The 23,994-nt window shown below is 44.9% G+C and overlaps 1 protein-coding gene across 4 annotated transcripts in view; it reads right to left on the bottom strand.

The window, feature by feature from the left end:
* Positions 1-23,994, bottom strand: part of LOC139337401 (reelin-like) — a 90,455-nt gene that overhangs the window by 16,613 nt on the left and 49,848 nt on the right. For all 4 annotated transcript variants that reach the window (XM_070971944.1, XM_070971945.1, XM_070971946.1 and 1 more), the window contains exons 5-33: positions 20,086-20,118; positions 19,865-19,943; positions 19,642-19,738; positions 17,310-17,361; positions 16,035-16,143; positions 15,307-15,547; positions 14,980-15,125; positions 13,028-13,179; positions 12,765-12,880; positions 11,866-12,074; positions 11,364-11,492; positions 11,169-11,278; positions 10,893-10,959; positions 10,379-10,612; positions 9,172-9,333; positions 8,188-8,424; positions 7,669-7,861; positions 6,754-6,866; positions 4,712-4,849; positions 4,362-4,548; positions 3,354-3,559; positions 3,071-3,242; positions 2,646-2,852; positions 2,280-2,515; positions 1,964-2,121; positions 1,671-1,878; positions 1,506-1,582; positions 832-990; positions 525-719 (exon numbers count right to left, since the gene is read on the bottom strand). In XM_070971944.1, the coding sequence (XP_070828045.1) occupies positions 525-719; positions 832-990; positions 1,506-1,582; positions 1,671-1,878; positions 1,964-2,121; positions 2,280-2,515; positions 2,646-2,852; positions 3,071-3,242; positions 3,354-3,559; positions 4,362-4,548; positions 4,712-4,849; positions 6,754-6,866; positions 7,669-7,861; positions 8,188-8,424; positions 9,172-9,333; positions 10,379-10,612; positions 10,893-10,959; positions 11,169-11,278; positions 11,364-11,492; positions 11,866-12,074; positions 12,765-12,880; positions 13,028-13,179; positions 14,980-15,125; positions 15,307-15,547; positions 16,035-16,143; positions 17,310-17,361; positions 19,642-19,738; positions 19,865-19,943; positions 20,086-20,118 (4,422 nt within the window). The remainder of the gene's footprint in view (positions 1-524; positions 720-831; positions 991-1,505; positions 1,583-1,670; positions 1,879-1,963; positions 2,122-2,279; positions 2,516-2,645; positions 2,853-3,070; positions 3,243-3,353; positions 3,560-4,361; positions 4,549-4,711; positions 4,850-6,753; positions 6,867-7,668; positions 7,862-8,187; positions 8,425-9,171; positions 9,334-10,378; positions 10,613-10,892; positions 10,960-11,168; positions 11,279-11,363; positions 11,493-11,865; positions 12,075-12,764; positions 12,881-13,027; positions 13,180-14,979; positions 15,126-15,306; positions 15,548-16,034; positions 16,144-17,309; positions 17,362-19,641; positions 19,739-19,864; positions 19,944-20,085; positions 20,119-23,994) is intronic.

A 23,994-nucleotide genomic window follows, 5' to 3' on the forward strand; every position in this document is an offset into this window, starting at 1 on the left:
AGCTTGATGTGAGCATAAATAACAAGCAGGATGTTCATTCAGGTTTCTTCTCATTAATAATTCAGGACCCACGGCGCCACAGTAAATGGGTGATTCAATTTCAGCCTGTTGTGTGGGTAATGCTGTGATGTCACTGTACAGCCGTTTATGTGGTTTGTTGAGTATGTGTGTACGTGTCGGTGGTATACTTGATGTGCGCATGCATGTACGTGTGTATTGTCTCATCTTTTGCCGTTCTTTCCTCACGCAAAGTCAGCCGAGGCGTCCAGCCGTTTTGCAGTAACCCCCTGCTGTACATTCATTCACTTTAGCACGTTCACACTGGGCTGCTCGCTACAAACACTGCTGCTTCACTGAAGCAGTTAAGTGTCTTTTTCAGGGGCCACTTGACAGTGATTGTTGAGGGAGCAGCGAGTTACTCCTTCCCTTTTCATGCACACAATTACAGCTGACAGCCCTGTGGTCATAAGCCCTCTTGTCTAAACGTATGTGCTTATGAACAGTAATGTGTTTGTGTGACTCACTGTCAATGGCTTCCGAGTTGAAGGTAAGTGCTGTGTCCAGAGACAAACAGTCCACGGTCACCTCCCCACCCTGAATGCGGTACCAGTTGTGCCTCAGAGGGGTCGTGCCGTCGAACTTGTCATGGAAGCCTGTTCTGGAGCTGTCGTTCATACCAATCAGGACATCATCCAAAGCCCACTGAGCAGAGTGTTTCCCTACGAGGATGGAGAGAAAGAGGTAAAAATGAAAGACATGATATCGAAAAGATACTGTAACGCACCAATTTTACTTATTTTTTTTTTGTGCACACCCTAATTATGCACTAACCTTGCTGTGGTTGCCACCACCTAAATACTGTGTAGGGCGTTTTGGCTGCAGGTGGCAGCTCAATAGTCACCACTTGGGGCTCAAGGAAGGAGCTAAAGTCCAGCTCCCTCAGGAACTGCCACTGGACACCATTGTTGGTAGAGAACTGAACAATGACCCCTGGAATCATAGAAAAAACGACAGAGTGGATAACACTTTTAGATGGCAAATCATTTTCCAGAGAAACAAATAGCAAGTTTAGTAGGAAATAAAAATAAACAATATAATGAAATTTTATATAATCACAGTCCAGAAGCCCTGATTATCACAGACACACTGTTTAGGAGGCTGGCAGGGTTTTATCTGATGCTGCAGAAACGATCAGACTGAGCCTTCAGCACTGCTGCAGGCTCGAGATCCACAATCTGCTGACTGACGAAATGGAATAGAACAAATAACACACACTTTGATTCTCCACTAGGAAAAAACAGTCACAGCGAGGACCAGATCTGTAGCGACGCAGCTTTGGCTGGTTCACAAGGTTGATCAAAGACAAAGAGTGAGAAGAAGCAAACGGAGAAAAGCCAGCGGTGAGCTGATCAAATCAGATGCGGAGCGGCTCCCTACAAGCTGCACTGTTAAGGAACAGCCACATGACTGCAGCAGAGGGCCTCAATACAGGATGTGGTGATTACCTTCATTGCGGGAGCGAGGCCTGGTGCAAGTGGGCCCCAAACTCTTGCTGCCAATTCGGATGTAGAATTGGACCAACCTGTACGTAAACAGTCATAACTAAATTTCAGTTTCATGTTAAATGAACAGATTGAGATGAGAGATTTAAAGGTGTGAGTTCCACTCACCGTGTGTTGGTGGTGTCCAGAGGCACCGTGCGTGCTTCTCTCCTCCCAGGGCTACTGAAGTAAAGAGCTTTGCCTTCACCGATGATGCCACAACCACCTCCAATTTGTCCCCCACTTAGGCTCTGCCAGAGTGGGCTCAGCTTCCCCTCAAAGCCCTCCGTCAGCTCAGTGGGACTGGCTACAGATGGGACACAACTATCTTGCTCCACTGTGGAAATAGACAGGGATAAATGATGTTACACATAAAGACACAGGAAAAATATGATTTTTTTTTCTTCATCTTCAGCGTGTACCTGTGTATCCCATATCACAGAAGCAGACTCCAGAGATGCAATCTCCATGTCCCCCACAGTGGTTTGGACATGGCTCAGAGATGTAGACCCCATCCAATGCAAAAGGTGGAGCATCTCTGTACATGCTGCTCTCCTGGAACCAACGGAATCTGGTTTTACTGGGAAAATGAGAGGAGCGGGGTTAGGGAAAGAGAGTAATATGATAGACATTTAAATCATGGTAATCAACTGCTATTAAAATATTCAGTGTGTAAAGAAAATGCAGAAAATCAGTCTTCATCAGCAGAACCATTTGCATATGTGTCACCATATCTACCTGGCTGCAACATTGCGTGGTATGACCACAGTGACCCTGGTCCACTGTTCATAGTCTCCAGTGTTGTAGACCGTGGGCTCCCTGAGTTCACGACCACTGCCCTCACAGACTCCTGCCCCAGGGGTTCCTGGGTAACAGCCCTCTCTCACCAGGGCCCAGGTCCGACCAGCATCATGGGAGTACTGCAGCAGGACTGGAGCAGAAGCGCTGAACTCTGCCTCACAGCCTATGTTCAACTGGGAAACAGTGGACAGATCGCTAAAGATCAATTCAGCTGTGATTCAGCAGCACTGTGTGCCTGTTTCTCATATGGCATCTTTAAAATACCTTCTGCCTTTCTAGGTTTTACACTTTCCATGTGGGTACCTTAAACTGAAGGGTGTATCCATGGCGCAGGGCCAGGTCCCTGGTGACGGCCACCCTATCCCCATCGGAGCGCCCAAACACCATGGCAGACGGCGTTGGGGCACAGAAGCTGTTGTTGCTTTCCCTCTCCATGCCTTCATTGCCCAGCATCAGCCACACACTCATCTGGTTCAGAGGGTAGTCGAATGCTGGCTTCTCGTAAAAGTTCTGTAGTGACAGAAGCCAGGTGAGTTTATTGTAGTGTTTTGTGTAAACAGCTACCAGTGTCTGATACACTCCTGGAGAGACTCAAGATTTTACAGCTGTTCTATCTCAGTGTGGCCGACACTTCCCATTACAACAAAAGAAGCAATATCTGAAGACAAAGCCTTACACGAGGTCACAAAAGACAAGTTAAAGGTAAAATCCTCGGCTTGATTCCTGACCTGTGGGAGAGTTGGATTGGCCATGGGGATGATGTGTTTCTCTCTCTCTGACAAAATTATGACGTCATCGATTGCCCACTGGTCATAGCCGTCGCCAGAGTGAAGAGGCTGCCACCAACGAAACCTTGTAGAGGGTGTCTTAGAGGCCAGGGGAAGCTCATAGTGGACAAAGCTGAGAAGAGACAGATTATTGATGTTTCTCCTCCAAAACACACAATCATCACAACGACTTTCCCCATACAAAATGTGAATTTTCCACTTTCTTCAACCCCAGCTTTCTCACCGAGGTTTGGTGAAATCAGTGAAGTACATCTCAGCGATGAGGCCCCAGCTGATGCCTCCGTCGTTGCTGTACTGCAACAGCACTCCTTCCTCCCTGCTGTCTGCCTGGTTACACTCCGCCCAGTCTCCGCCCACCCGCAGGTAGAACTGCACAAACTCCGCCCATTCAGTGTCCAGGTCCCAGCTCACCAGCTGCCTCAGCCCGGCCTGACAACAACACAACAAACAATATTAAGGAAGGGACCATTTACGACATACTGTAAAGGTTGTTTTTTATAACCACTGATCAGAGATGTCCCACTTATACTGTATCATGGCCACTTTCCAGTGATTGAAATTTAAATATTGTTTTGCCAATATCATTGTCAATCCTGGAATACATTTTTACTGCAGCAAATAGGAGAGGCTGCTTCCTGGTAACAGCTGCAACAATTACATTTCCAGCATTGTGGACTAATTTAGAAAAGTTATGAGGTTGTTCCAAAACATCAGAGGTGTGCAGCTGACTGAAAATTGTGCACACCCTCCATCCAATCAGAATTAAGCGCTCCTGAGACCCATGGCATGATGAGAAACACTACACATTTTAATGGTAGAGGTCATTTGGAGGTCAAAGGTCAGATGTTTTTGGGAGTAAAAAGTAGAAAGTAATCAGGGATTGCATTCTGTACCTCTGCCAAGTTTGCACAGTCCTCCTAAATGAGTTATTTTAAGAACACAAAATATTTTCATATTTTTAATTTGGATCTGGATTTGCACCAACAAGCACAATTATAGAATTCATGTGCCTGATTTAGTGAGTAAAACTATGAAAATATTCCAAAATGCTGTATTCTGGCAATGTTTAGAAATTGTTTAAAGAGTTCCTGATCTGAACCTGGATCTGGATTTGCACTAATAACTGAATCACTTATTCCTCTGCAATCAAAACTTTACTTGTTTGATACCCTGATACCTATCAGGAAGACAAAAAACATTCTTGAACACAACAATTTTATACTTGCTTTACCTTGCTGAAGTACAGGGACGATCCAGATGAGACCACACCACAGCCCATGTCAGGGGTGACCACCTCTCCACCAATCACCTCCTGCCATGTGGCCAGCAGTGCATCCTGGGACTCAAAGTCAGAGAGTACACTGGAGGAGAGGGGTGAGGAGGGCTGGCAGTCTGCTCCAGAGAAACCATCATCACACCTACAAGAGAAGACAGCGGCTCAACTTTTTGCTCATCTATGCTTTAATATGAATCCCGCAGACATCCTTCAGATGTTTATGGGTCTCCATGGTGAGTGATATTGAAAAAGTAATAAATAACAGCCTTGAGAAATTTAATGTGTCCGTGTGTGGGAGAGCTGACCTGCAGTGTCCATGGTCACACCAGCCATGTCCGTGGCACATGTTGGGACACTGCTGGCCGATGTAGATGTCATCCAGGGCCCACTCATCCTGCTCGCTGTAGTAGTTCTGGATCCAGCGGAACCGCGTGGCGCTGGACCTGAGCACAGACAATACACACACACACACACACACACACACACACACACACACACACACACACACACACACACACACACACACACAAACAGTTCAACTAGATTCACACCCCAAAAGCTGAACAAAATGTGCATGGATGGAAGAAAAACTGCAATACTGTAACTGTCTGTTCAACTATAATTGATAAAAACTAATAGAATGTTAAAAAAGCATCACATGATCTCAAAAATCAACAGTTTTTGCCTGCTTGTCCACATCATCATGTTATACTCACTAATCTACTTTTCTCCGGGGGGTAGAGATTTGTGGATTTAGTGTTCTGGCAGGTAAAGATTAACCTTATCACATGTGTGTATGTCTGTTTTCATATGTGTGTGTGTGTGTGTGTGTGTGTGTGTGTGTGTGTGGGCTCTGCAGCTGTGTGAACGAATGTCAGAGAGAGGGCAATATCATCATCGCGTCACCTCTGTGCGAGGCAGGCTGTGGATGTGAACGTGTGTGCAGTGCGGGGACATGTTTGTGCTGTTCGGCGCATGCACAGCAATGACAAATGGCTGTAAAAGCATAGATAGTCAGGTATATGGAGGATTATATGGCAGCGAGGTTTCTTGGTCGCGCTGCTGCGGTGACCCATATCAACTCAGACCACCTCCTGATTATACAGAGCTGGCCAGGACTGTTTTATTATCATTTACTGCCATGACCCTGTGACCTCTCATCACACCCTGCAGGAGATTAGACCACCTTTATTTAGTAGCTGGCCAGAATGAACTGGAGGTGGAGGTCGCAGTGCTCCGTCAAGAAGGTTTATGTGTTATTATTCCAGATGATATATGTGTGAGCTAAGGCTGTTCACAGTACATGTGTTCCTCATGAACTGCTCGGTACAGGATGACTGGTCCAGTATGGGGCTTGATTCAGTTCTGTTTTATGTGAAAAATTCAGGTCTTGTTAGCTTAAAACAATGTCTTTACAGTGTTTACATTCACACATGTACAATACAAAACCAAGGGTTTGAGCTAACATGTGGTAGTCAGATTGAGCCAGAGCTTGAGGAGTTTCCCATACTGTTTCGATTTGGCACATTTAAGAGAATTTTGCTTTGAAAATTATTCAATATTCTTTTCTCCAGACAAGGAGCAGTACACCGGACAGGCACTGTGTGCACCTCGTTTGTGTTGGCATCTAACAAGTTGCAAGTCATTCTCTCCACAACACAACAAGTGTTTAAAGCTGAGGATATCAGTTAAATAAGAAAGTCTTTGCTCCTTTCTCTGGTCCTTCAAGTGTGCAAAGTTTTGCTCCTGCTTTTGAAGCAATACTGGCTTTTTGTGATCTTTTAGATGACCAAATTGGACAGATATTAAAGACCCATAAGTCACTTTTTTAGTGTTGTTTTTCCAAAAAGAATAGTAGGAAATGTAATCTCTGTTTTTCCAGCTGCACCAAAGACACACCACACCAAACCCCAAAAGTTCAGTAAATATTTGAGATGATATCTGTGTGTCTGGGGGTGAGAGAGAGTATTTTATATTAAAGGCTTGCGGGACAAAAGGTCCTTGTTCGTGGATTAAAATCTTGGAGTGGTGCTGAAAAGTGTTGTGCAATATTAACCGCTGAAAACACTTGTGAACAAAGCATACTCCATTTTTTTAAAGATGGATGGATGTCAAATAGTTTGAGCACATGTAGCTGTGTATGGACGTGTGTCTACATATGTTTAGTATGTGTGGACACGCAGCAATGAGCAGGTGTGGATGCTTCCTGTTGTTCTCTTTTTCAGCTTTGTGTTGCACACCTGACTGTGTTTCAGGTGCAATATGCTTGTTAGCTCCAAAAAACAGCATGACACTAAGATCAGAGATCTTTTCTTCTATGTCTATTGTATGTATGTGTGTTATTTACCACGTCTTCTGAGGCAGAGACAGAGTGATGCGCCTCCAGTCTTTGAACTCTGATGGGTGGTAGACACTGGGAGCTGTAAACTCAGAGCAGCTTGGCATGCCAGGCAGACAGGCCTAGGACAAAGAAACAAGGGGTTTCATTACAATACAGTTTTTATTGCATGACCATTTGGGGAGAAAAGGCATTGCTGAATGTTGGTTAGGCAGAATTCAAAAAACAAAGTTTTAATTTATTATTGTGAATTTCGTTTTACAGCTTAATTCTTCAGAAACAGAATGACATACTGCAGACACACCCAGAGGCTGCATTAACCCCACAGTATACGCACATAAAAGGCTAACACAGGATTATAGTATCTCTGACCTTGAGCACTGGAAGACAAGCAGAGGATTAACAGTACAGGACATTCAGTGAGCTACATTCTGCACTTGCCAGATGACTGCATTTTCATGCACATGGGAGAATTAGAGAAAATTCACTGATGGAGGACTCATTACGCCCTATTCAATTCCAAAGGCAATAAAAATCTTGGCAGATACTTTGGTGCCTTATGAATATTTATAAGCCAGTTGTGATCACAGAAAATCTTTGTTGAATCATGGGAAGATAATCTGCTTGCTGATTCAAGTACTGCCATGTATTTGCTAATAGTAGGATGATAAAAAGTAATTGCGATAATTTCTCATCTGCAACAAAGTGCCACATTTGAAGACTCTCATTATTTACACATTATTACAGAGGCTGTAATGAGTAAATCAATATTCATGATCATGAATAAATGATATGTTTCCTCATCTCTCTGACTTACATCTACAAGTTTTAGTTGTAAACAAAGGTGTGAGCCAGGCTGTGAAAAGGGATGTTAACAGTCACTTTACAGAGGCAACGCAGCTGAATACGGTTCATGCTCCTTACCTCTTTGACCAGGTGCCAGGTGAGGCCGTGATTGGTGGAAAACTCCAGGCGGACCTGAGTGTCGATGTGAGGGGAGGGCTCGCGGCCACAGCCCATCACCAATGAGAACTGCAGACTGTAGGAGGCCCCGATCTGCATTGACTGAGTTTCCACGTAACGGATACTGGAGCCAGGGCTGGGCTCACCGGAGAAACTAGAGAACAACATGGAGGAGGAGATACTGTATGATGTATGCTGTGGTGCGTGACCTTAAAGCCACTGTGAGTAGAACTTTTATATGATCGTAACATCATCCTGATTGTTTTAATAGTATCATTTTTGGATTGTAGGAGCAAAGACGATCATGGCTAAAATGCATTCATTGCATATACTGTGTGTTTTTTCCACATAGCATCACAGAACTGACAAATGCTCAATCATGTTCGACACGATTAACCCATTTTGACTAAATTAAAAACAGCATTCACACACCGCTGCCAAGTAGTGACAGTATTTGCATCAGTGCATTAAGTCTCGTACCTGAGGGTCCAGTCGTGCTGGCAGTAGGGCTGGACGTGGCCAAGATAGAAACCAAGACTCTGGGTGACGTCCAGCACGTTGCTGAAGTCGAGACTTATGGTGTTGAACAGCACAGACGTCATGCTGATTTCATCCAGGGCCCACACATCGTGGCCACGGCCTGAATGGTACGGCTGCCACCAGCGGAACTGCACGCCAAACTTACGAGCGCCGGACGGGAGTTCAACTGACACAATCCTGGTTGGGGGGAGAGAGATTTTTAAACTGAACTTTATTCACACTTTTATTGGAGAGTTTGCTTGACGCACGCAAACATAAAGAGGACAAACATAAGAGCAGTGAGACGTATTTGGGGATAGTGTTGATAATGGCACTGGCATTTTAGCTGGAATTAATCACACGAGCTGACTGAACTGTGACTCACACTCTGACTTGGATCTAAAGCCCACATAATCGCAGTCTGTGGTTTGCAAGTAATGAACGCTTGAACGATCTGAAGACTGACAAAATGCAGATGGTCAATATAACCAAGATTTATGAAGACAGCCTCTTATGTCACTCTTTAGTTTCTTATAACTTACTCTGTTTTCCACAAAGGCCACTCTTCTCTTTCCCAGGACTGATTCCTCTATTGTGCTGATTTGTATCTCGATAAAGTACGAATATGTGCTTGCACCTGCAGGTCAGAGAATTGTGTAGGACTTGTCCCTGACTCACTGCCCCCTGCTGACCTTTCTAGCGCTGATGAAGAGCTCAGAGACCCATCCCGCGCAGCTGGAACCCAGCCCACTTTGTCTTCATTACACACATAGATAGCACTAACTGACTCAATAGGTCCCAGTGGCTTACACCTCCAGCATGCCATTAACGGTGCAAATGTGTGCGTTAATGGAGTTACAGTGTCTCTGTGGAATCATGGGCATACAAGCGTGCAGAGGCGGACACACACATCTCATGCACACACACTCTGAACATAAGAGGTACCTTGGCTCATGGAAGCCTTGGTAAGCGTAGTGCTGCAGCAGCGTCCAGGTGATGCCGTTGTCTGAGGAGTAATGCAGCAGGACACCTTCTCCTGGCTGGTCTGGGGCAGGGCATGAGCTCAGGGTGCTACGGCTGCCGAGGCGAAGTGTAAACTGTAGGTACCTGCAGAGAGTGAGAGCAAGAATAGGACAGAAAATGAGTTGGACAGAGAAGGGAAGTACGATAGCAGGTAAAGCAAAGAAAGTGTAAAAAGAGGAAATGACACAGAAAGAAGGAGAAGGGCAGGTTGATAAATGAGAGGAAGAAAAAGTAAGGTGACCAAGAGTGTGTTCAGGAAGGAGAGTGAGGGGTAAAAGGGTAGATAAACAGGCAGTCATGCAGAGCAGAGCGGTGGGAGGGAAGTGGCAGGATGATGGATGAGATGATTAAATGAATGAGGACAAAATTAGATGAGAAGAGGTGGAAGGAAAAAAGAGTACGACAGAGACAGAACTACTGTACTAAGTTCTAGCATTAGTTCGTTTTTGTCCTCTTATGTGTTCATCTTTGTTTTTGGCTGACATCATCAATACTAATGTAGTATTTATTATAATTTCCATCATCTATCTGGAGCTGCCAGTCACCTCTCAGCTCTCTCTGTCCTTGGCTTGAGCTGTGCTTTCAATAACGCTGCAGTTTCCTCTTTCAGGCAGCTGTTCACTCAATCAGCCAGGAAACTGGCATTAAATACGGCCATCAGGTGGCATACTGAGAGCCGCAACAGGCATAATCAATCTAACACAGATGCCATATCTAACTTCATCGCTTCCTCTCTATCCTTCTCTCTATCCTCCCCTTTCATCTCTCCCCTCATCTGCAGTCCTCCCCATGATGACAATCCATCTCCCAGCATAGGAACACTGAGTATGAGGGAAAGAGGGATTGGTGAAGGAGGAGAGTGGATGGCTGACTGGGTTGAATATTTACAGTAGACTATAAATCAGAAGTAAAGATACCTGATGAAGAGCAGCCACTGTTTTGCAAAGTAATCTAACGATGGCAAAAACAGCAGAATGTAGATCTGCTTGTGTGCGTGCTGAACATCTGTATGTACATGTTTGTACAAGAGCGTTCGTTCCTTCCCTCGTGTCTCTGCTTATGTCTGCATGTGCATGAAACAAGCTTGGTTTTGCTTTCACATTCGTGATCCTGCTCCTGCTTTCATTACCTGGCCTGGGAACTGTCTAATGGAGCGGTGACCAAGTGTCTCCTGCTGTCCCTGTTGAAGACCAAGGCCTTGCCGCTGGCCAGCACCCCACAGCCGAAGCTGACCTCAGCCCCACGAAGTGAGGAGAAGCTGTGGTAGGAGGAGAGGCGCGGGCTGGAGAAACCCTCCGACAGGAAAGCTGGGAAGGTCTGGGAGGCAAGCTCGCAGGCTGGACCACTGAAGCCCGGGTCACATCTGGTAGATGGAGAGAGAGGAGAGGAGAGAAGCAAAGAAGAGAGAGAGGAGGAGAGGAGAGGCAGGAGGGGAAGACATGAGACATGAAAAAGAGTGAAGGATATAAACGAGAAAACGAAGACAGAGATAATGAAAATCCATTAATAAATCATAACCATAATACAATTGGATTAATTTTGAATGGTGATTGGTGCTGTAAGGCATTAGCTGGATAATGAGCAGACTCATTTTGAAGGAGAGACACTGGATTTATTTGGTTTAATAAAACGTAGATCCTTACTTGCAGCCTGTGCGAGAACAATGTCCTCTCCCAGAGCAGAAACGAAGGCAGGCAGGACCAATATACACTGAAGCAAAACACAGACAAGGAAATTGAATTTTCTTTTACTGGAAGAAAGTCTTTTCTTTTTTTTTGGCATATTTAGCTGAGCTTTAATAAACTGTAGTTTGTAGGTTGAGGCATGAAAGGAGGAGGTTTTGTGGCTTATTTGTGGGGTCCAAGTAAACAAGATAAGGCTTTTCATGAGACTAAGTGAACTGTATGTATAATACTAACCATTGTCTATGGCCCACATGCTGCCCACTCCACTACCAGACTGTTTCCAGCGGAAACGTGTAGTCTCCGTCAGGGCAGCGTTGGGCAGAGGGATAGAGATTCTGGTCCACCTGGAGAGACAAAAAACAATATGTAGTGCATATATCCACAGAGAGAGACATATCCACATAAGGACAGTTGCACACTCGTTCATACCCGCTGTAGTTGTCAGAGGAGTAGATGGTGCTGTGAGGTAGATGGGGTCCAGCACAGAGCTCTGGCAGACACTCAGTGTGGAGCAGAGACCAGGAGCGGCCGTGGTTGGTGGAAAACTCCAGACTCACGCTAATGAAAAATAAAAGAACATCTTGTCTCTACATTTTAATTTTCAACCTAAAACAGTGTAAATGACAGCGACAGCTTAAATCTTGAGGATTTAAATACCTCGAAAAAAATCTAAAATGATCTGAATAAACTCCTTCAACTCATATTTCTTATTCTTGGAGTTCAGCTTTCTCTAGATGCCGCTGTTTAAAAGCATCTTGGCAGTTTCCTGTGTGCACCAGTTACCATTCTTGACACCAAAATAACTATGTGAATCTAGGGTGTCTCACTTGGCCTGTGGAGGTCTGCTTTGTTGCAGTGCTATTTTGACAAAAAAAGTGGCAATATTTCCACATAAAAGCACTGCCTAACCTAGTTTTAAAATGTGTCACACCTGTTGGCAGGCTGGTACGAGCCACAGCCTAGGTTGATGGAGAACTGAGCGACATGTGTGTGGGTGCCAGGCAGCACAGGGAGCAGCTGCATGAAGTCCACGGCCCACACATGGCGGTTGGCACCCCCATGTGACCGCTGCTCCAGGCAGAACTGGGTGACTGGTGTCTGTAGCTCAGTGGGCAGTGCCACTGATACCACCGCAGGAGTCTGAGATTGGAGAGACAGAGGATAGAATGACTAGATCAGACCAGAGGGAAGGTACTAATTAGAAATTAGTGAAAAGTCGTACATTTTTTACAATCGCTATTTTCCCTAAAGCTCAAGATGATGTCTTCCAATTGCTCAGTCTAAAATCCAAAGATATTCCGTTTACCATCATTAGATGGAGAAAAGCCGCTAATCCTCACAAATGAAAGGCTAGAACCAGTAAATGCAATCATTTGCAAATGACCTGTGTTTACTGACAACAGTTTTACAAAGTGTTCCTGATCCCATGTAGTAATATCCTTCATACAGTCATGTGTTCACACAGTGGTGAACCTCACTCCAGCCTCGCTTGTGAACGACTGAGCCTTTCCAGGATGCCCCTTTCATACCCAATCATGATACTATCACCTGTTACCAATGAGCCTGTTTACCTGTGGAATGTTCCAAACAGGTGTTTTTGGAGCATTCCACATCTTTCTCAGTCTCTAGTTGCTCCTGTTTCGACTTGTTTGAAACATGTTGCTGCATCAAGTTCAGAAGAACAAAAAATCAATGAAGCTGATGAGGTAAAACACTAAATATTTTGCCTTTGTGCTGTTTTCAATTGAGTATATGTCAAAAAGGATCAGCAAATGATCACATTCATTTTTTCCACAGCGTCACTTTTGAAATCGGGGTTGTATGTCTCACCCTGTAAGAAGAGTATGGAAGTGTGTCGAGCACCACGCGTTCCCTCCTGCCTTCAGACCTTCCAAACACAATCACGTCATTCTCATGGGACTCTCCTGGATTACACTCGCCACCACCTAAATAGAAACACTATGTTTATACAGTGTACTGCACAAAGGCACCACAAAGAGCAACACCATGCACACAGAAATGTCTTGTAAGCAAAGCTATTGTTGTTTAACCAAAATAACTGACAAACTATTACGGATGGAGGATTTGCACACCCATGGTAAAGTAGAAGCGAAGGTTTCCATAAGACGTGGTGTCGAGGTAGGGGGTGCACACTCTCCTCCGGCCCTCCTTCTCAAACACTAGAGCTGAGCCCGACTCAATCTCTCCACACTGGGTCCCATAGGTGGCTCCCTCTATGTCCCAGCTGAGTGAAAAAACACAGACAGGGAGGGCTGATTTAGTAAAAGAAGTTTCTCAGCACAAAATGTCGTGTCAAAATGCAAATGCAACAACATAAGTAATTCAAGAAGACATGACATTCAAGCAAGCATGCCACATGATGCATTACTTTAATAACGCAGTTGTAGCCCAATGGTTTAAGGCTTGAATCTAGTTTAAAAGTAATAACCAATTAATTTTTGAGAGTAGGTTAGCTAAAGATGGAAACAGCAACACAGTGTCAATATATCATTTCCAGTTTAAAAAGTAGAAAAGAAACTGAGGCTCCATTTATCACACTTTGAGGCACTTAACCTTCACCAAATATTAACACCAATTTAGACTTTACTGACATAGCAGCGCACGGACACAGACAGTGACATAATAGGATGCAAACACTTGTGTTCATAGACTGCCTCTTTAACACAGCATCTCCCTCTGGAGTATTATTGAAGTCAGTAAACAGTTGCCATAATTCGCACCTTGCCGGTGAACAAACACACAATGGCAGCAAAATCACCTGAAAGAGGATTTACACACACAGGACGCGCACACACACAGACACACGTGCAGACACATATTTCACACAGTGGAGAGAGGATCCTCATTAGCACTGACAGAAGTTAACTCAGTGTGTCAGCCCTCTCCTGTGTTCCTCTACCCCCCTCTTTCCCCCTGTTCCTCCCTATTTTCTGCCATGCAGCATATATGCTGGTGTGTCTCTGTCACAGCCACCGTTGGGTTAAATGACACTTAGTGGATTGCAGCATTAATACAAGCAAAAGCTCTCCATGCATGCCTCACACGTGTCAGCCCATGATGCCTGATGGGTGAGAGCTAGCATGCAGTGTAGCATGTCAGCATGCTGCAGGAAGGTGTGAGGGTGTGGGGCAGCCGTTAAACCCTCTCCTGTCTGCCGTCCTTATCATTAATGGAAAAACATACTGACAGAGCCGGTGCATGAGGCCTGTTAATTACTGCCTGGCAGTAACACTATCTATCATCTCTCCTCTTTTATCTCTCCACCTCTTGCGGTGCCTCTCAGTGTTTCCTTGCTGTCTGCTGTCCAGTGTGTGTTTGCAGGCATGTGTTTGTGTATATGTGTCCCACTCTGAACAGATGGACTGCTGTCTCTGTAGCAGTCAGAGGCATGGCATTCACCTGTGTCAGCCCCCAAGCTCGACTTAAAGCTTGTGCAACACGCTGCATGTCGCATCACTTGACATATGACAAGTGACAGGTGTCACTATACACACACAGAAACACCAGAGCACTGATATCCTACCAGAATCCTCCTTCTCTGTTAACTCTCTCTTTGTCAGCTAAGTCAAATCTATCATGCAAAATTGCCCCTTCACCACATGATGTTTTCCTGGGTCAATTTTGTTTTGATTGCAGTTTAATTATTTATTTATTTTGATGTTTTAAAAGCATAAAACACTGTTGCCTCAGATCTTGCAACCAAATTTGGTTTTACTATATTAAAGCCATTGTTCCCTCTCAGTGCACCATTTCAAAAAGCTTTCAAAGCTGTTTAAAAACCTGCAAATCTGCAATGATTGGCATTTTAATCGAGTATTACTCCAGAGCTTTTTGTTGTCTAGTTTGACCTTTTCCTGTAATTGTTTTGCCATATTTTGCTGTTTTTATGTGCACTTGTGAAGCACTTTGTAAGTGTAGTTATGAGAGGTGCAATAGCAATAAAGAATACTTACTTACTTATTTAAAATACATTTACATAAATTGATCCTGTGGGGGAAGAAATGAGACCATCGTCTTGACTTACTTTGAGGGTGAGCTTTCAAAGTCTTCCTCCCAGTAGCTCCTTCCCTCCTCACGATGCAGGTCAATGTCTCTGGAGGACGCGAAGCTCTGGCCAGCTCCCTCACCACCATGGAAATACAGGGCATTGCCCTCGGACTGACAGGCATGCTGGCCAATAAGAAAACAGGTGCAACCAGTGACCACTTCTGCAAAGCAGTGTCTTGAGAAAATCACCTTTCACGTGAAAAAGTTCTGCTCTAAGGTTAAAAGCACCTCACGCTGGTAATTATAATTAAAATCCATACATAGTAGGGAATCCATAGAAATATGCAGTGGTTCATCAGTTTACCTTGATGGTGGCTCCAGGGAAGAACAGCCAGTTGGCAGTGTCTGGTGGGTCCAAGTTGTCCTCCATGAGAGGGGCTCTGTGGGCAGCATTGACCAGCAGCACATTATCCAGCCCCCAGCAGGACTCATAGCCTTCGGGGCCTTGGGGGGCCTCCTGACTCCAGCGGAGACGGACACTATCAGCCTTGGAGAAATGCGGCAGGGGGAGCAGGTGGACGACGGTGCTGCTGTTGGTAGGGGCTCTACAGGAGAGGAAAACGTACAACATGAGGGTCTGGGTGAATGTATGGGTGTATGTGACTCATTCTTACATGTTTACGCATTAAATCAATAAAATAAGGCCGAAATGGAGAAATACAGAGAGACACTGCATGTCCTTATGAGAAGTGAAAAGTAGTTTTGAGAATGAGCTTAAGCGATTAAGTAGCTGGTGGTCTGTGAGTTGGTTTCTGTGTATATACAAAAGCATAACGTGCACATATTTCAGCTGAATATTGTATTTAGAAGACAGTATCATGACATTATGCCACTGTTTGAGAGCTGACTAAATAGAGGGAGGCAGGGATCGAGGAAAGAAAAACAGGGGGATCACAGAGACACAAACAGGAGAAGAATGACAAATTGAGAGGGGGAGGTGTGAACGAGGGAAAAAAAGAGCGGGCGGGTGTTCGTAACAGATGGAAGGACTGTGGGATGGATGAGGAAGAAGGAAGAAGAAGAGAGAGAGACCTGATCTTCTCCAGTGTGATCCAGTCATCTGAGGTGTTGGTGTTACCACTTAGGCTGTATGACACAGTGATGCTGGGGTCTGAGTAACTGAACCGACAGGAGCCTGAGCCTGGGGAATACACACACGCACACACGCACACACACAGGACAGACATATAGGACTGTTAACACTCTCCTGTTGAGGGAACAGCTAGTGTTAGTGAGTTTCCTTTTTTCAACAATTGAATTTTATCAGCTGGGCAATGATCCTTTGTATGCCCTGAGGGGCAGCCAGGCACGGCAGGGTGGCTTCTTCTGACCGATTGCTCCCACATTCCCTCCTTCAGCCAAGTGGAAAATTATGTCTAAATGGTGTCATGGTGGAACTAAGTGATCAGCAGCTTAACAGGGCTGAGAGAAGTTAGGAGGCGGCATGAAGGGGTTGCACAGAGGTGATCGGAGGAGAAGCGCTGATGTAGGACGCTATGCTGCGGCTAGATTCTCTGAGTGCATGTGTGTATGTGCGCCCATGTTCTTGTGCATTTCTGTTTCAGAGTTTGTGTGGGATCAGGCTATTTTTGCGCCTTTAAAATGCAGATTTGTGAGGGTGCTGTGGGAGCTGGCGGGGATCAAAGGTTGCTAATGGAGGAAGCAGGCTAACCCGCACATCTCCACCTTTCCTCTCCCCCATGCATGCTCTCCCCCTCCTCCCCCACCGTCTGACAGTGTGCAGCGTCCATGTCAGGTCAGTGTCCTGCCGTGCCGCTCCATCCCCAATGAATATAGTTGCGCATTAACCTGGAACCCCTTCACTGCACTGCTCTACTGAACACATACACAACAGTCCTGCATCGCAAACTCATATTAATGCAAACAAGAGAGCAGCCAGACAGATGGAGAGATGGCGAAAAAAGAGAGAAAGAGAAGTACAGGAAGGGTTGTCGCTCCGGTATGTACTCTTATTTCCTCCTAGTCGCGTTCCCATGAGAAGTGGTGGATGCATGTAATGGACATGAAAAATACAACACCTCTAAAAACTCTGCCATGGCCTTCTGGGTGTCTTTCCAGAATACTGTAAATCATTCATTATTGTGATAGGAGAGGCAGAGCAGAGAGAGAGATAGAAACACAAAAATACACAGTGTACCAGTTACTGACATGTCACAGGGGTATTTCTTTAGGATGACAAAGGGATCTGCTGTTGCACGCAGGGTGAAGATATTTGAACAGGGTTAAAAATGTTTCATACATAAATCTGTCCTATTGTTTTTCTGTGTGTGGAGATTTAATACTCACCCAGGGCAAACTGCAGGACTGAGGCTGTGCTTGTGTTGAGAGGTACAGTGGTCTGTGGAGGACACAGAAGGAAGTTTAGAATATCACCCATAAATAACCAAATGAAATAATATCAACTACTACTCAGGTGGAGGCAGTTCCAGTATAATTTGCTGCACTAAAGTAGGAAAGTGGTTTTAACTGAACGCCTTGCTGAGGAGCTTTGCTTCATTGATGCTTTCTCTAGTCTATTGCACCTGTAGTCAAATTCAACAATGACATCAAGCTTTTTAAACCCTTCTGGAGACATTTCTTGTATCACTGACACTGACAACATCATGTGGTGTTAAGTTGCTCTTTAAATGGCAAGTTAGTGGAGCTTTTTTCTCCTCTGTGTACATGAATATGTATGTTCTCATTGTTGATGATGTTGTGTTTGTGACTATCCCTGTGTAAATGTGTCAGTGTTTCTGGATGTGCACGCTTGTTGCACTTGACAGAAGAGCTGCCAGGCAGCGGCATCAAACATTTGGACCAGTGACAGACAAAGCAAATGCTTATCAGAGAAGTACATAAACTCGTGAGGCACTAAACACTTCGCTGCTGCCGACTGGCTTTCATCTCTTACGGCAGAATAAACAGTCTGAAATCAACTTCATAATGGTAGAAAGAGGGCATGAAAAGGTTTGATAAGCAATTACGAGTGAGTGGGCGTGTGTGTTGTCATGATGTGTGTCTGTCTGACACACTGGCTGTCTGGCAGTATCCTGATACTACTGTACTTTACTGTAAAATATTCATAGTATGATATTAAGTCCTTTGTTCTACTTTTGTTTTCATCTTCACTGTTAAATTCCCAAACTTTGTGATCCGAGAAGTTTGTCTAAAACTGCTGGAGCAAAAACTCGCAGATGCCAAACAGGTGCAACAATATGTTGAGTCAAAGGGCCAGTGTGTAGGATTTAGTGGAATCTAATAGAAGTTATACAAAAATTCTTGTAATGTGTTGACACGAAGAATGAAAATAGAACAAAGAAATCATGAGACCCATAAAATTACTTTTGTGGATGTGCCAGAAATGATATCAATTCTTCTGTTTCCACACATTTTAAGCCCGAAACGTCATCTTAAAGCTGCAGTAGGTAAGATTGAGAAGAAAGCTGACTTAGCCTGAAAATTTGAACTAACACAAGTTCCACATCACTCCCCCTCCCTCTCTGCTGCACTCATGCCCTGCCTCCAAGGCCCTCCTCCCTGCGGCATCTGCGCGGCTGCCATGACAACCAGTAACATTAGCCTTAGCATTGGAAACAAGCTAACTCTGCCCAGCTGCTACATCACAGTCGCTAACATACCGTACACGCTGTGGAGTGTTACAGTAACAATCACCATATTAGCTTCATGGTTATTTGTTGTCTTAGCTGTATCTGCTGTTGGCAGCGGCAGTATGGGCAGTTTCTCTATGGCTGTTGCTCCGCCATAGCTTTCACTCGCCTCCTGACACCACTCACAGAGCTGTTTGACTGAGTGGCAGCCGGCAGCATGAGCAGAGAGGGGGGCAGTTCGCAGTGTGTGTGAGTAGTGATTGACAGATGTCAGACACTCCCTCAGACACTCCTCTGGCTCCAGTGTTTCTCAATTCTGGTCCCCGGGCCCCACTGCCCTGCTTGTTTTAGATGTTTCCTGCTCCAACACACCTGATTCAAATGAGTGACTCGTTATCAGGCCACTGCAGAGCTTGATGACGAGTTGATCATTTGAATCAGGAGTGTTGGAGCAGGAAACATCTAGAACATGCAGTGCAGTGGGGCCCGAGGACCAGAATTGAGAAATACTGCTCTAATTGGTTGTTTTGTGTCGGGCGCGGTGGATTCTTGCAAATCGCAGTAGGAGCAGTAGGTGGGACCAATGGAGCTGTTTTTTTTCACTGATTATATGTTTCATGTACTGCTGTCTGGACATAGGGACAGTTTTAGCAAATATGACAAAAAAAATATTTTATACAAGTTACCTACTGCAGCTTTAAGGAAAATGCAAAATGTGTGAATTGTTTTGCTGCCAAATGCATGCTTTTATTGTGAAATTCATTGCCAACAGCTAGATTAGGCCAGACAAATGTCCAGTCCTTTACCACAATCAGACCATCCTTATGAGAATGGCACTATAGTGTAGAAATTTGCAGATAATTTACTGAGATACAGATGTTTAAACATGAGATCCTACCATGGTTACACTTAGTATGTATGTAATTTACTACAGTTGTGATTGTGGCGACTGAGTGGTTGGTTTGGATGTATGGTCAATGGGCCGTAAAATGTACAGCGGTTGCAGTGTGGTCAAACATGGCAGTTACCAGATCTCGCTCTCCAAAGGGCTCACAGAAAGTCACAGCTCTGCCATGCATCAGTACACCACACTGCTCGCCCACCTCACAGTTGTTGCACTCAGACCTGTGAGGATGGGAGAGAGGAGAAAATAGGAGTTATAGCAAGAGCAAAAAGGATCAAGGGAAGATCACTGAAGATGTAGCAGCTGCACCCTAAGATTACAGGAGGAGTCATAACCTTTTCACCTACCAGATGCTCGGGTCCAGCTCTCCTTGGAGGTTGGAGTCAAAGTCATCCCGCAGCACGGCGTGTTTACCGTGGAGCTCCACTACGCAAGCACATACACCATATGCTCACAGTTAGACACAATCTGCACGACACCTTGTCTTTTCATGCTGTAATTACCTGTGTGATTATAACATCAGAAGACAAGAAAAACAAACATGCAATGCAATGAAATGCAGTCTCACCAAGACTAGGTCTCAATGGGGACTCGGTTGGAGCTGAAAAAGACAGAGAAGAGAAGAAGAGGGTAAATATTGTGAGTTATAAAGTGGGAACATCTTGTATTTTCAGGTATCGTCTAATGTCTGATGTCAGTCCTGCCAGTGCAGTTTTGCATCGTTTACTGTATGAATAAAGTGGGTATAAGTCAGTAAGTGCAGGAAAATGGGCTTGTTCTCAAATCATCCCCGAGTGAAACAAACTTTCTCTGTGTCCTGGCCGGCCATGGCTGCAGTCTCCTGGCTGCTGCTGATGTTAATTCCTTTCAGTAATGAAAGGCCGGGCGGCCATGATTAACGGTTCAATGCCAATTAACCGCCATCCTCCCCAGAGGCGCGTGTGCTGTAATCTGTGGCCACTGCCTGGCTAACAAACTCAACCATCAATCTCTCCCAGGGGATGCACAGCTCTGAGAAGAGGAGGGAGGTGAATGGTGGGGGTTAGTGAGTGTTAAGACTTAATGAATCAAAGATGGCATAAAAAAAAAAAAAAGAGTGGCTCTAACTCAATTACTGAGAACACTTGTAAAATACAGTATGCATCCACATGTGGGCATAATATCATAAAGTTGCAGAGAATGGGTGCAACCTTTGTGCTAAAAAAGATGAAGGAGGTAGAGCATAGTGAGGTTTAAAAATTAATCAGGATTTTTTGATAGATTACTTTGGGAGAAACTACAGACAGAGCAGAGTTAGTGTAGCCTTTATCATCTCCTGTGGGAGAAATTTGTCTCAGGCATCAAGAGAACACAGTGATGTAGCACACATGCACAATCTGCAGGATCACATCAAGAATATTGCACAATGCCCTGCACCAAAACACTGCACACATATCCCACAAAAAGATATTGCACAAGATAAAACTGTTTTATTAGCTGCTACACATAGAAACATAGAACGGTGTGATGCATAACACAGCTCGGTGGATGTCATTTACTAAACTCAGACTTGCACAAAGAAAAGGCTGCCGGCTGATAAATGAGCTTGAGAACTTCCCTGTTGTATACTTAGGACTCAGCCACTGAGAAAATAAAGCAAAAAATGCATCTTGCACACGTTTGCTTTATCTTGTTAAGCAAGTTTATGTTGCACGCCCATATTATGGAATTTGAGTTTAGCCTTGTTTCATGATCAGTCACCATTGAGTGGCACAGTGGCTTTAACCTAAGTGAACATGTCACCCTTCAATCCCTTTTGAGCCTCTTTACTCTCTCCTGGCTTTTTCTAAGACAGCCTTACTGCAGACTGACGAGAGGGATAATCTGCCACAGTGTTCTCCATCCAGGATGAGCCTGCCCACCTGATAAAACACACTGAGATAACACAGTGAGGACTCATTCCAAAGTTTCATTTCAAGTTCCTTAAAACTGTCTTTCAAGCCTTACAGCAGCTCTGAAATTTCCTCTAAGTGAGGGGCTTACATTTAAGAAAGCCCACCTAAAACCCCTCATAAACAACAGAACCTGAATCATGAGAGGGGGGATTATAAAAAAAAGGTTTCTTACTATCGTAATGGCTCTGCTAATGTCTTTACTTTGAGCTCGAGCTTCACTTTTGTTAGCTGCCCTCATTTCTCCTCATTGGATCCAAATGCCAGGCACTTAAGAAATGGATTTACTATTCACAGAGCGCTGGTAAAGTTTCATGCTGACTGCAGAAGTTGAAGTCTTAGTGGCCTGTGTGACAGAGCTGGGCGGTTCAGTGGCTGCGACTGCTGCCGCCGTTGCTGCTGCTCTGGTGGGCCCTGACGCTCAGCTCCATGGCTGCAGCTCGGGCTCGACGATGAAGCCCATTAAAAGCAGATCAAAGGGCCCTCTTCCTCTCTCCTGCTCTCCTCCTTCTTCGCTCTCTAATCCTCCAATGTCTGCTGATTCAAAACATGTTTAGAGGAGCTATCAATCCCAGCATGTGTAACTCCCTCATTCTCCTTGTTCCTTATTATCTTACTAAATTAGAAGAACAATAAAAATATGCAGTTGCGTGCGCTCAGTTTACGTGAGCATGCATTCATCTTACATATTGAACTTGAAAAGAGCTTGTAGTAAAACCCAATTCCTGGTAATCCACTCTCTCAAACTGACACAGTAATAAATGCTTGGTTGGTATTCTGCTCTCTACAGTCTTCTCCCGTCTCCCTCTTAAACAAACTCTTCTAAATCGCTCCCAGTCTTTCTAGTGAGGCCATTTGGCTGGAGAAAGGCCCAAAGATTTTTTTTTTTTGGGTGGATAATCCCTTCAAGCTTCCAAAAAGGCCTCATTTACAGTTTTCTTTCTCCATGCTTCATCACGCTCTCCTGCTGTCTCTCTCACTTGCCTTCTATCACAATCTCTCCCTCCTGCCCACCCCTCCATCCGCACCCATTCTGTCTCTCTCTGCCTAACCCTCTGTGCATCGGGAGCAGACAGTGGCGCTCATTTCACTTGGATTAATCCCCTCTCACTTTCTTAAAGACTTCAATTACTGCCTCCTCTATTTGCGGCTCATCTCTGCTAATGCCTGTATCTCCCTGGCCAGGGCTTATACTCACAAGCATGCAGAGGGACACACACACACACACACACAGAAATGCACACATAGACACAGACGGCTTTGCCTTCCACCGCTGACCCAACTCTCTGCTACTTCACTGCTGTGCACATGCACACCTATAAACAGGGGCAATAAAAAGAAGGAGATCTTAAAAAGGAAGGGGTTTCAATGAACTACAGTGGGACTAAAATCGGGTGGGTGCTGATGAGCAGGGTTGGGGTGATGCTAGGGGGGGCTAAATGAGCATAAGCTTTGGCAGACTCAGACATCTCGGCACAAAGAGCGCAGGGCACAAGTCATGTTAAATCTTCTCCCCCTCTTCTCTCCATCTTCCAGCTCTAATCTCCTCTCTCTCTCCTCCTTTTCTCCCCACCCTGTAAACTGCACCCACTCTCCCCAGTCTCCCTTGTTCTCCTCTCGTTTGCTCTTTTTGCCTCCGTCTGACTCACATCCTTCACGACATGAACCGCGTTTGAAGTTGAGTTGCTCCCGTCTAACTGGCGGTTGCAATTACTGACTCTCCAGGATGCAGGATGCTGTTGTTTTGCCTTCAATGACTAGAAAGAAATGGTTCTCCAAGGTCAGACTGCAGCCACTTCACTCCACTCAATGAAAACCACAGCCTTTGTGTGGGCTTCAATTGGCATCATTACAATAATCATAGGTGAGTGGAGAGGAGACCAGCAAAGAAGTTACACTCACTACTATTTTCCAATTTCAGTGTTACCTTTTCTAGCTGAAAGTAAAGGTGGAATGCAAGGCAGAGACGAGACATATTTTTCCTCACAATAGTGAGGATTAAGGCGTCTCGCCAAGTGTCTCAAATATGAGGACAGGCTTATTTAGCATGCCATTTATGGCTTTTTGTGTTTGTCTCTTTGGCAAACATCTCCTGGCTGTCAATGTGTTGGAGATGAGCGGGGAAAACACAACACATCTCCTTCCACATTTTCTTGCTTGCTGAAATCAAACCATTAAGGTAATTCCAACAACAACAAAAAAAAAACACACACAAAAAGAGGAAAAATCTTAATGCAATGAGAACAACAAAGAAATGAGAAAACAGGAGAAAAGAGTGTTTTGAGGAGACAGGTTGAAAAAGGGGGAATATAGACTAGCGAGGTCTCAAGGCTTCTTGCTGGTGAGGGATGAAGGATGGCAGGCGAGCCGGGGTTCAGCCAGGCGAGCAGGCTGGCTGGCAGACTGGGCGGGTGGCGAGGAGGTGGAAGAGTGGAGGCCACCCGTCCCTCCTCTGTTGCACTGTGATCTGGCGTCCCTCAGGGAGCAGTGGCCTCTTTGAATTATATGTCCCTTTAATAATCCATCTGGGGTGCAGTGCACTTGGC

Source organism: Chaetodon trifascialis, chromosome 10 (genome assembly GCF_039877785.1).
Source record: "Chaetodon trifascialis isolate fChaTrf1 chromosome 10, fChaTrf1.hap1, whole genome shotgun sequence".
Taxonomy (NCBI): domain Eukaryota; kingdom Metazoa; phylum Chordata; class Actinopteri; order Chaetodontiformes; family Chaetodontidae; genus Chaetodon; species Chaetodon trifascialis.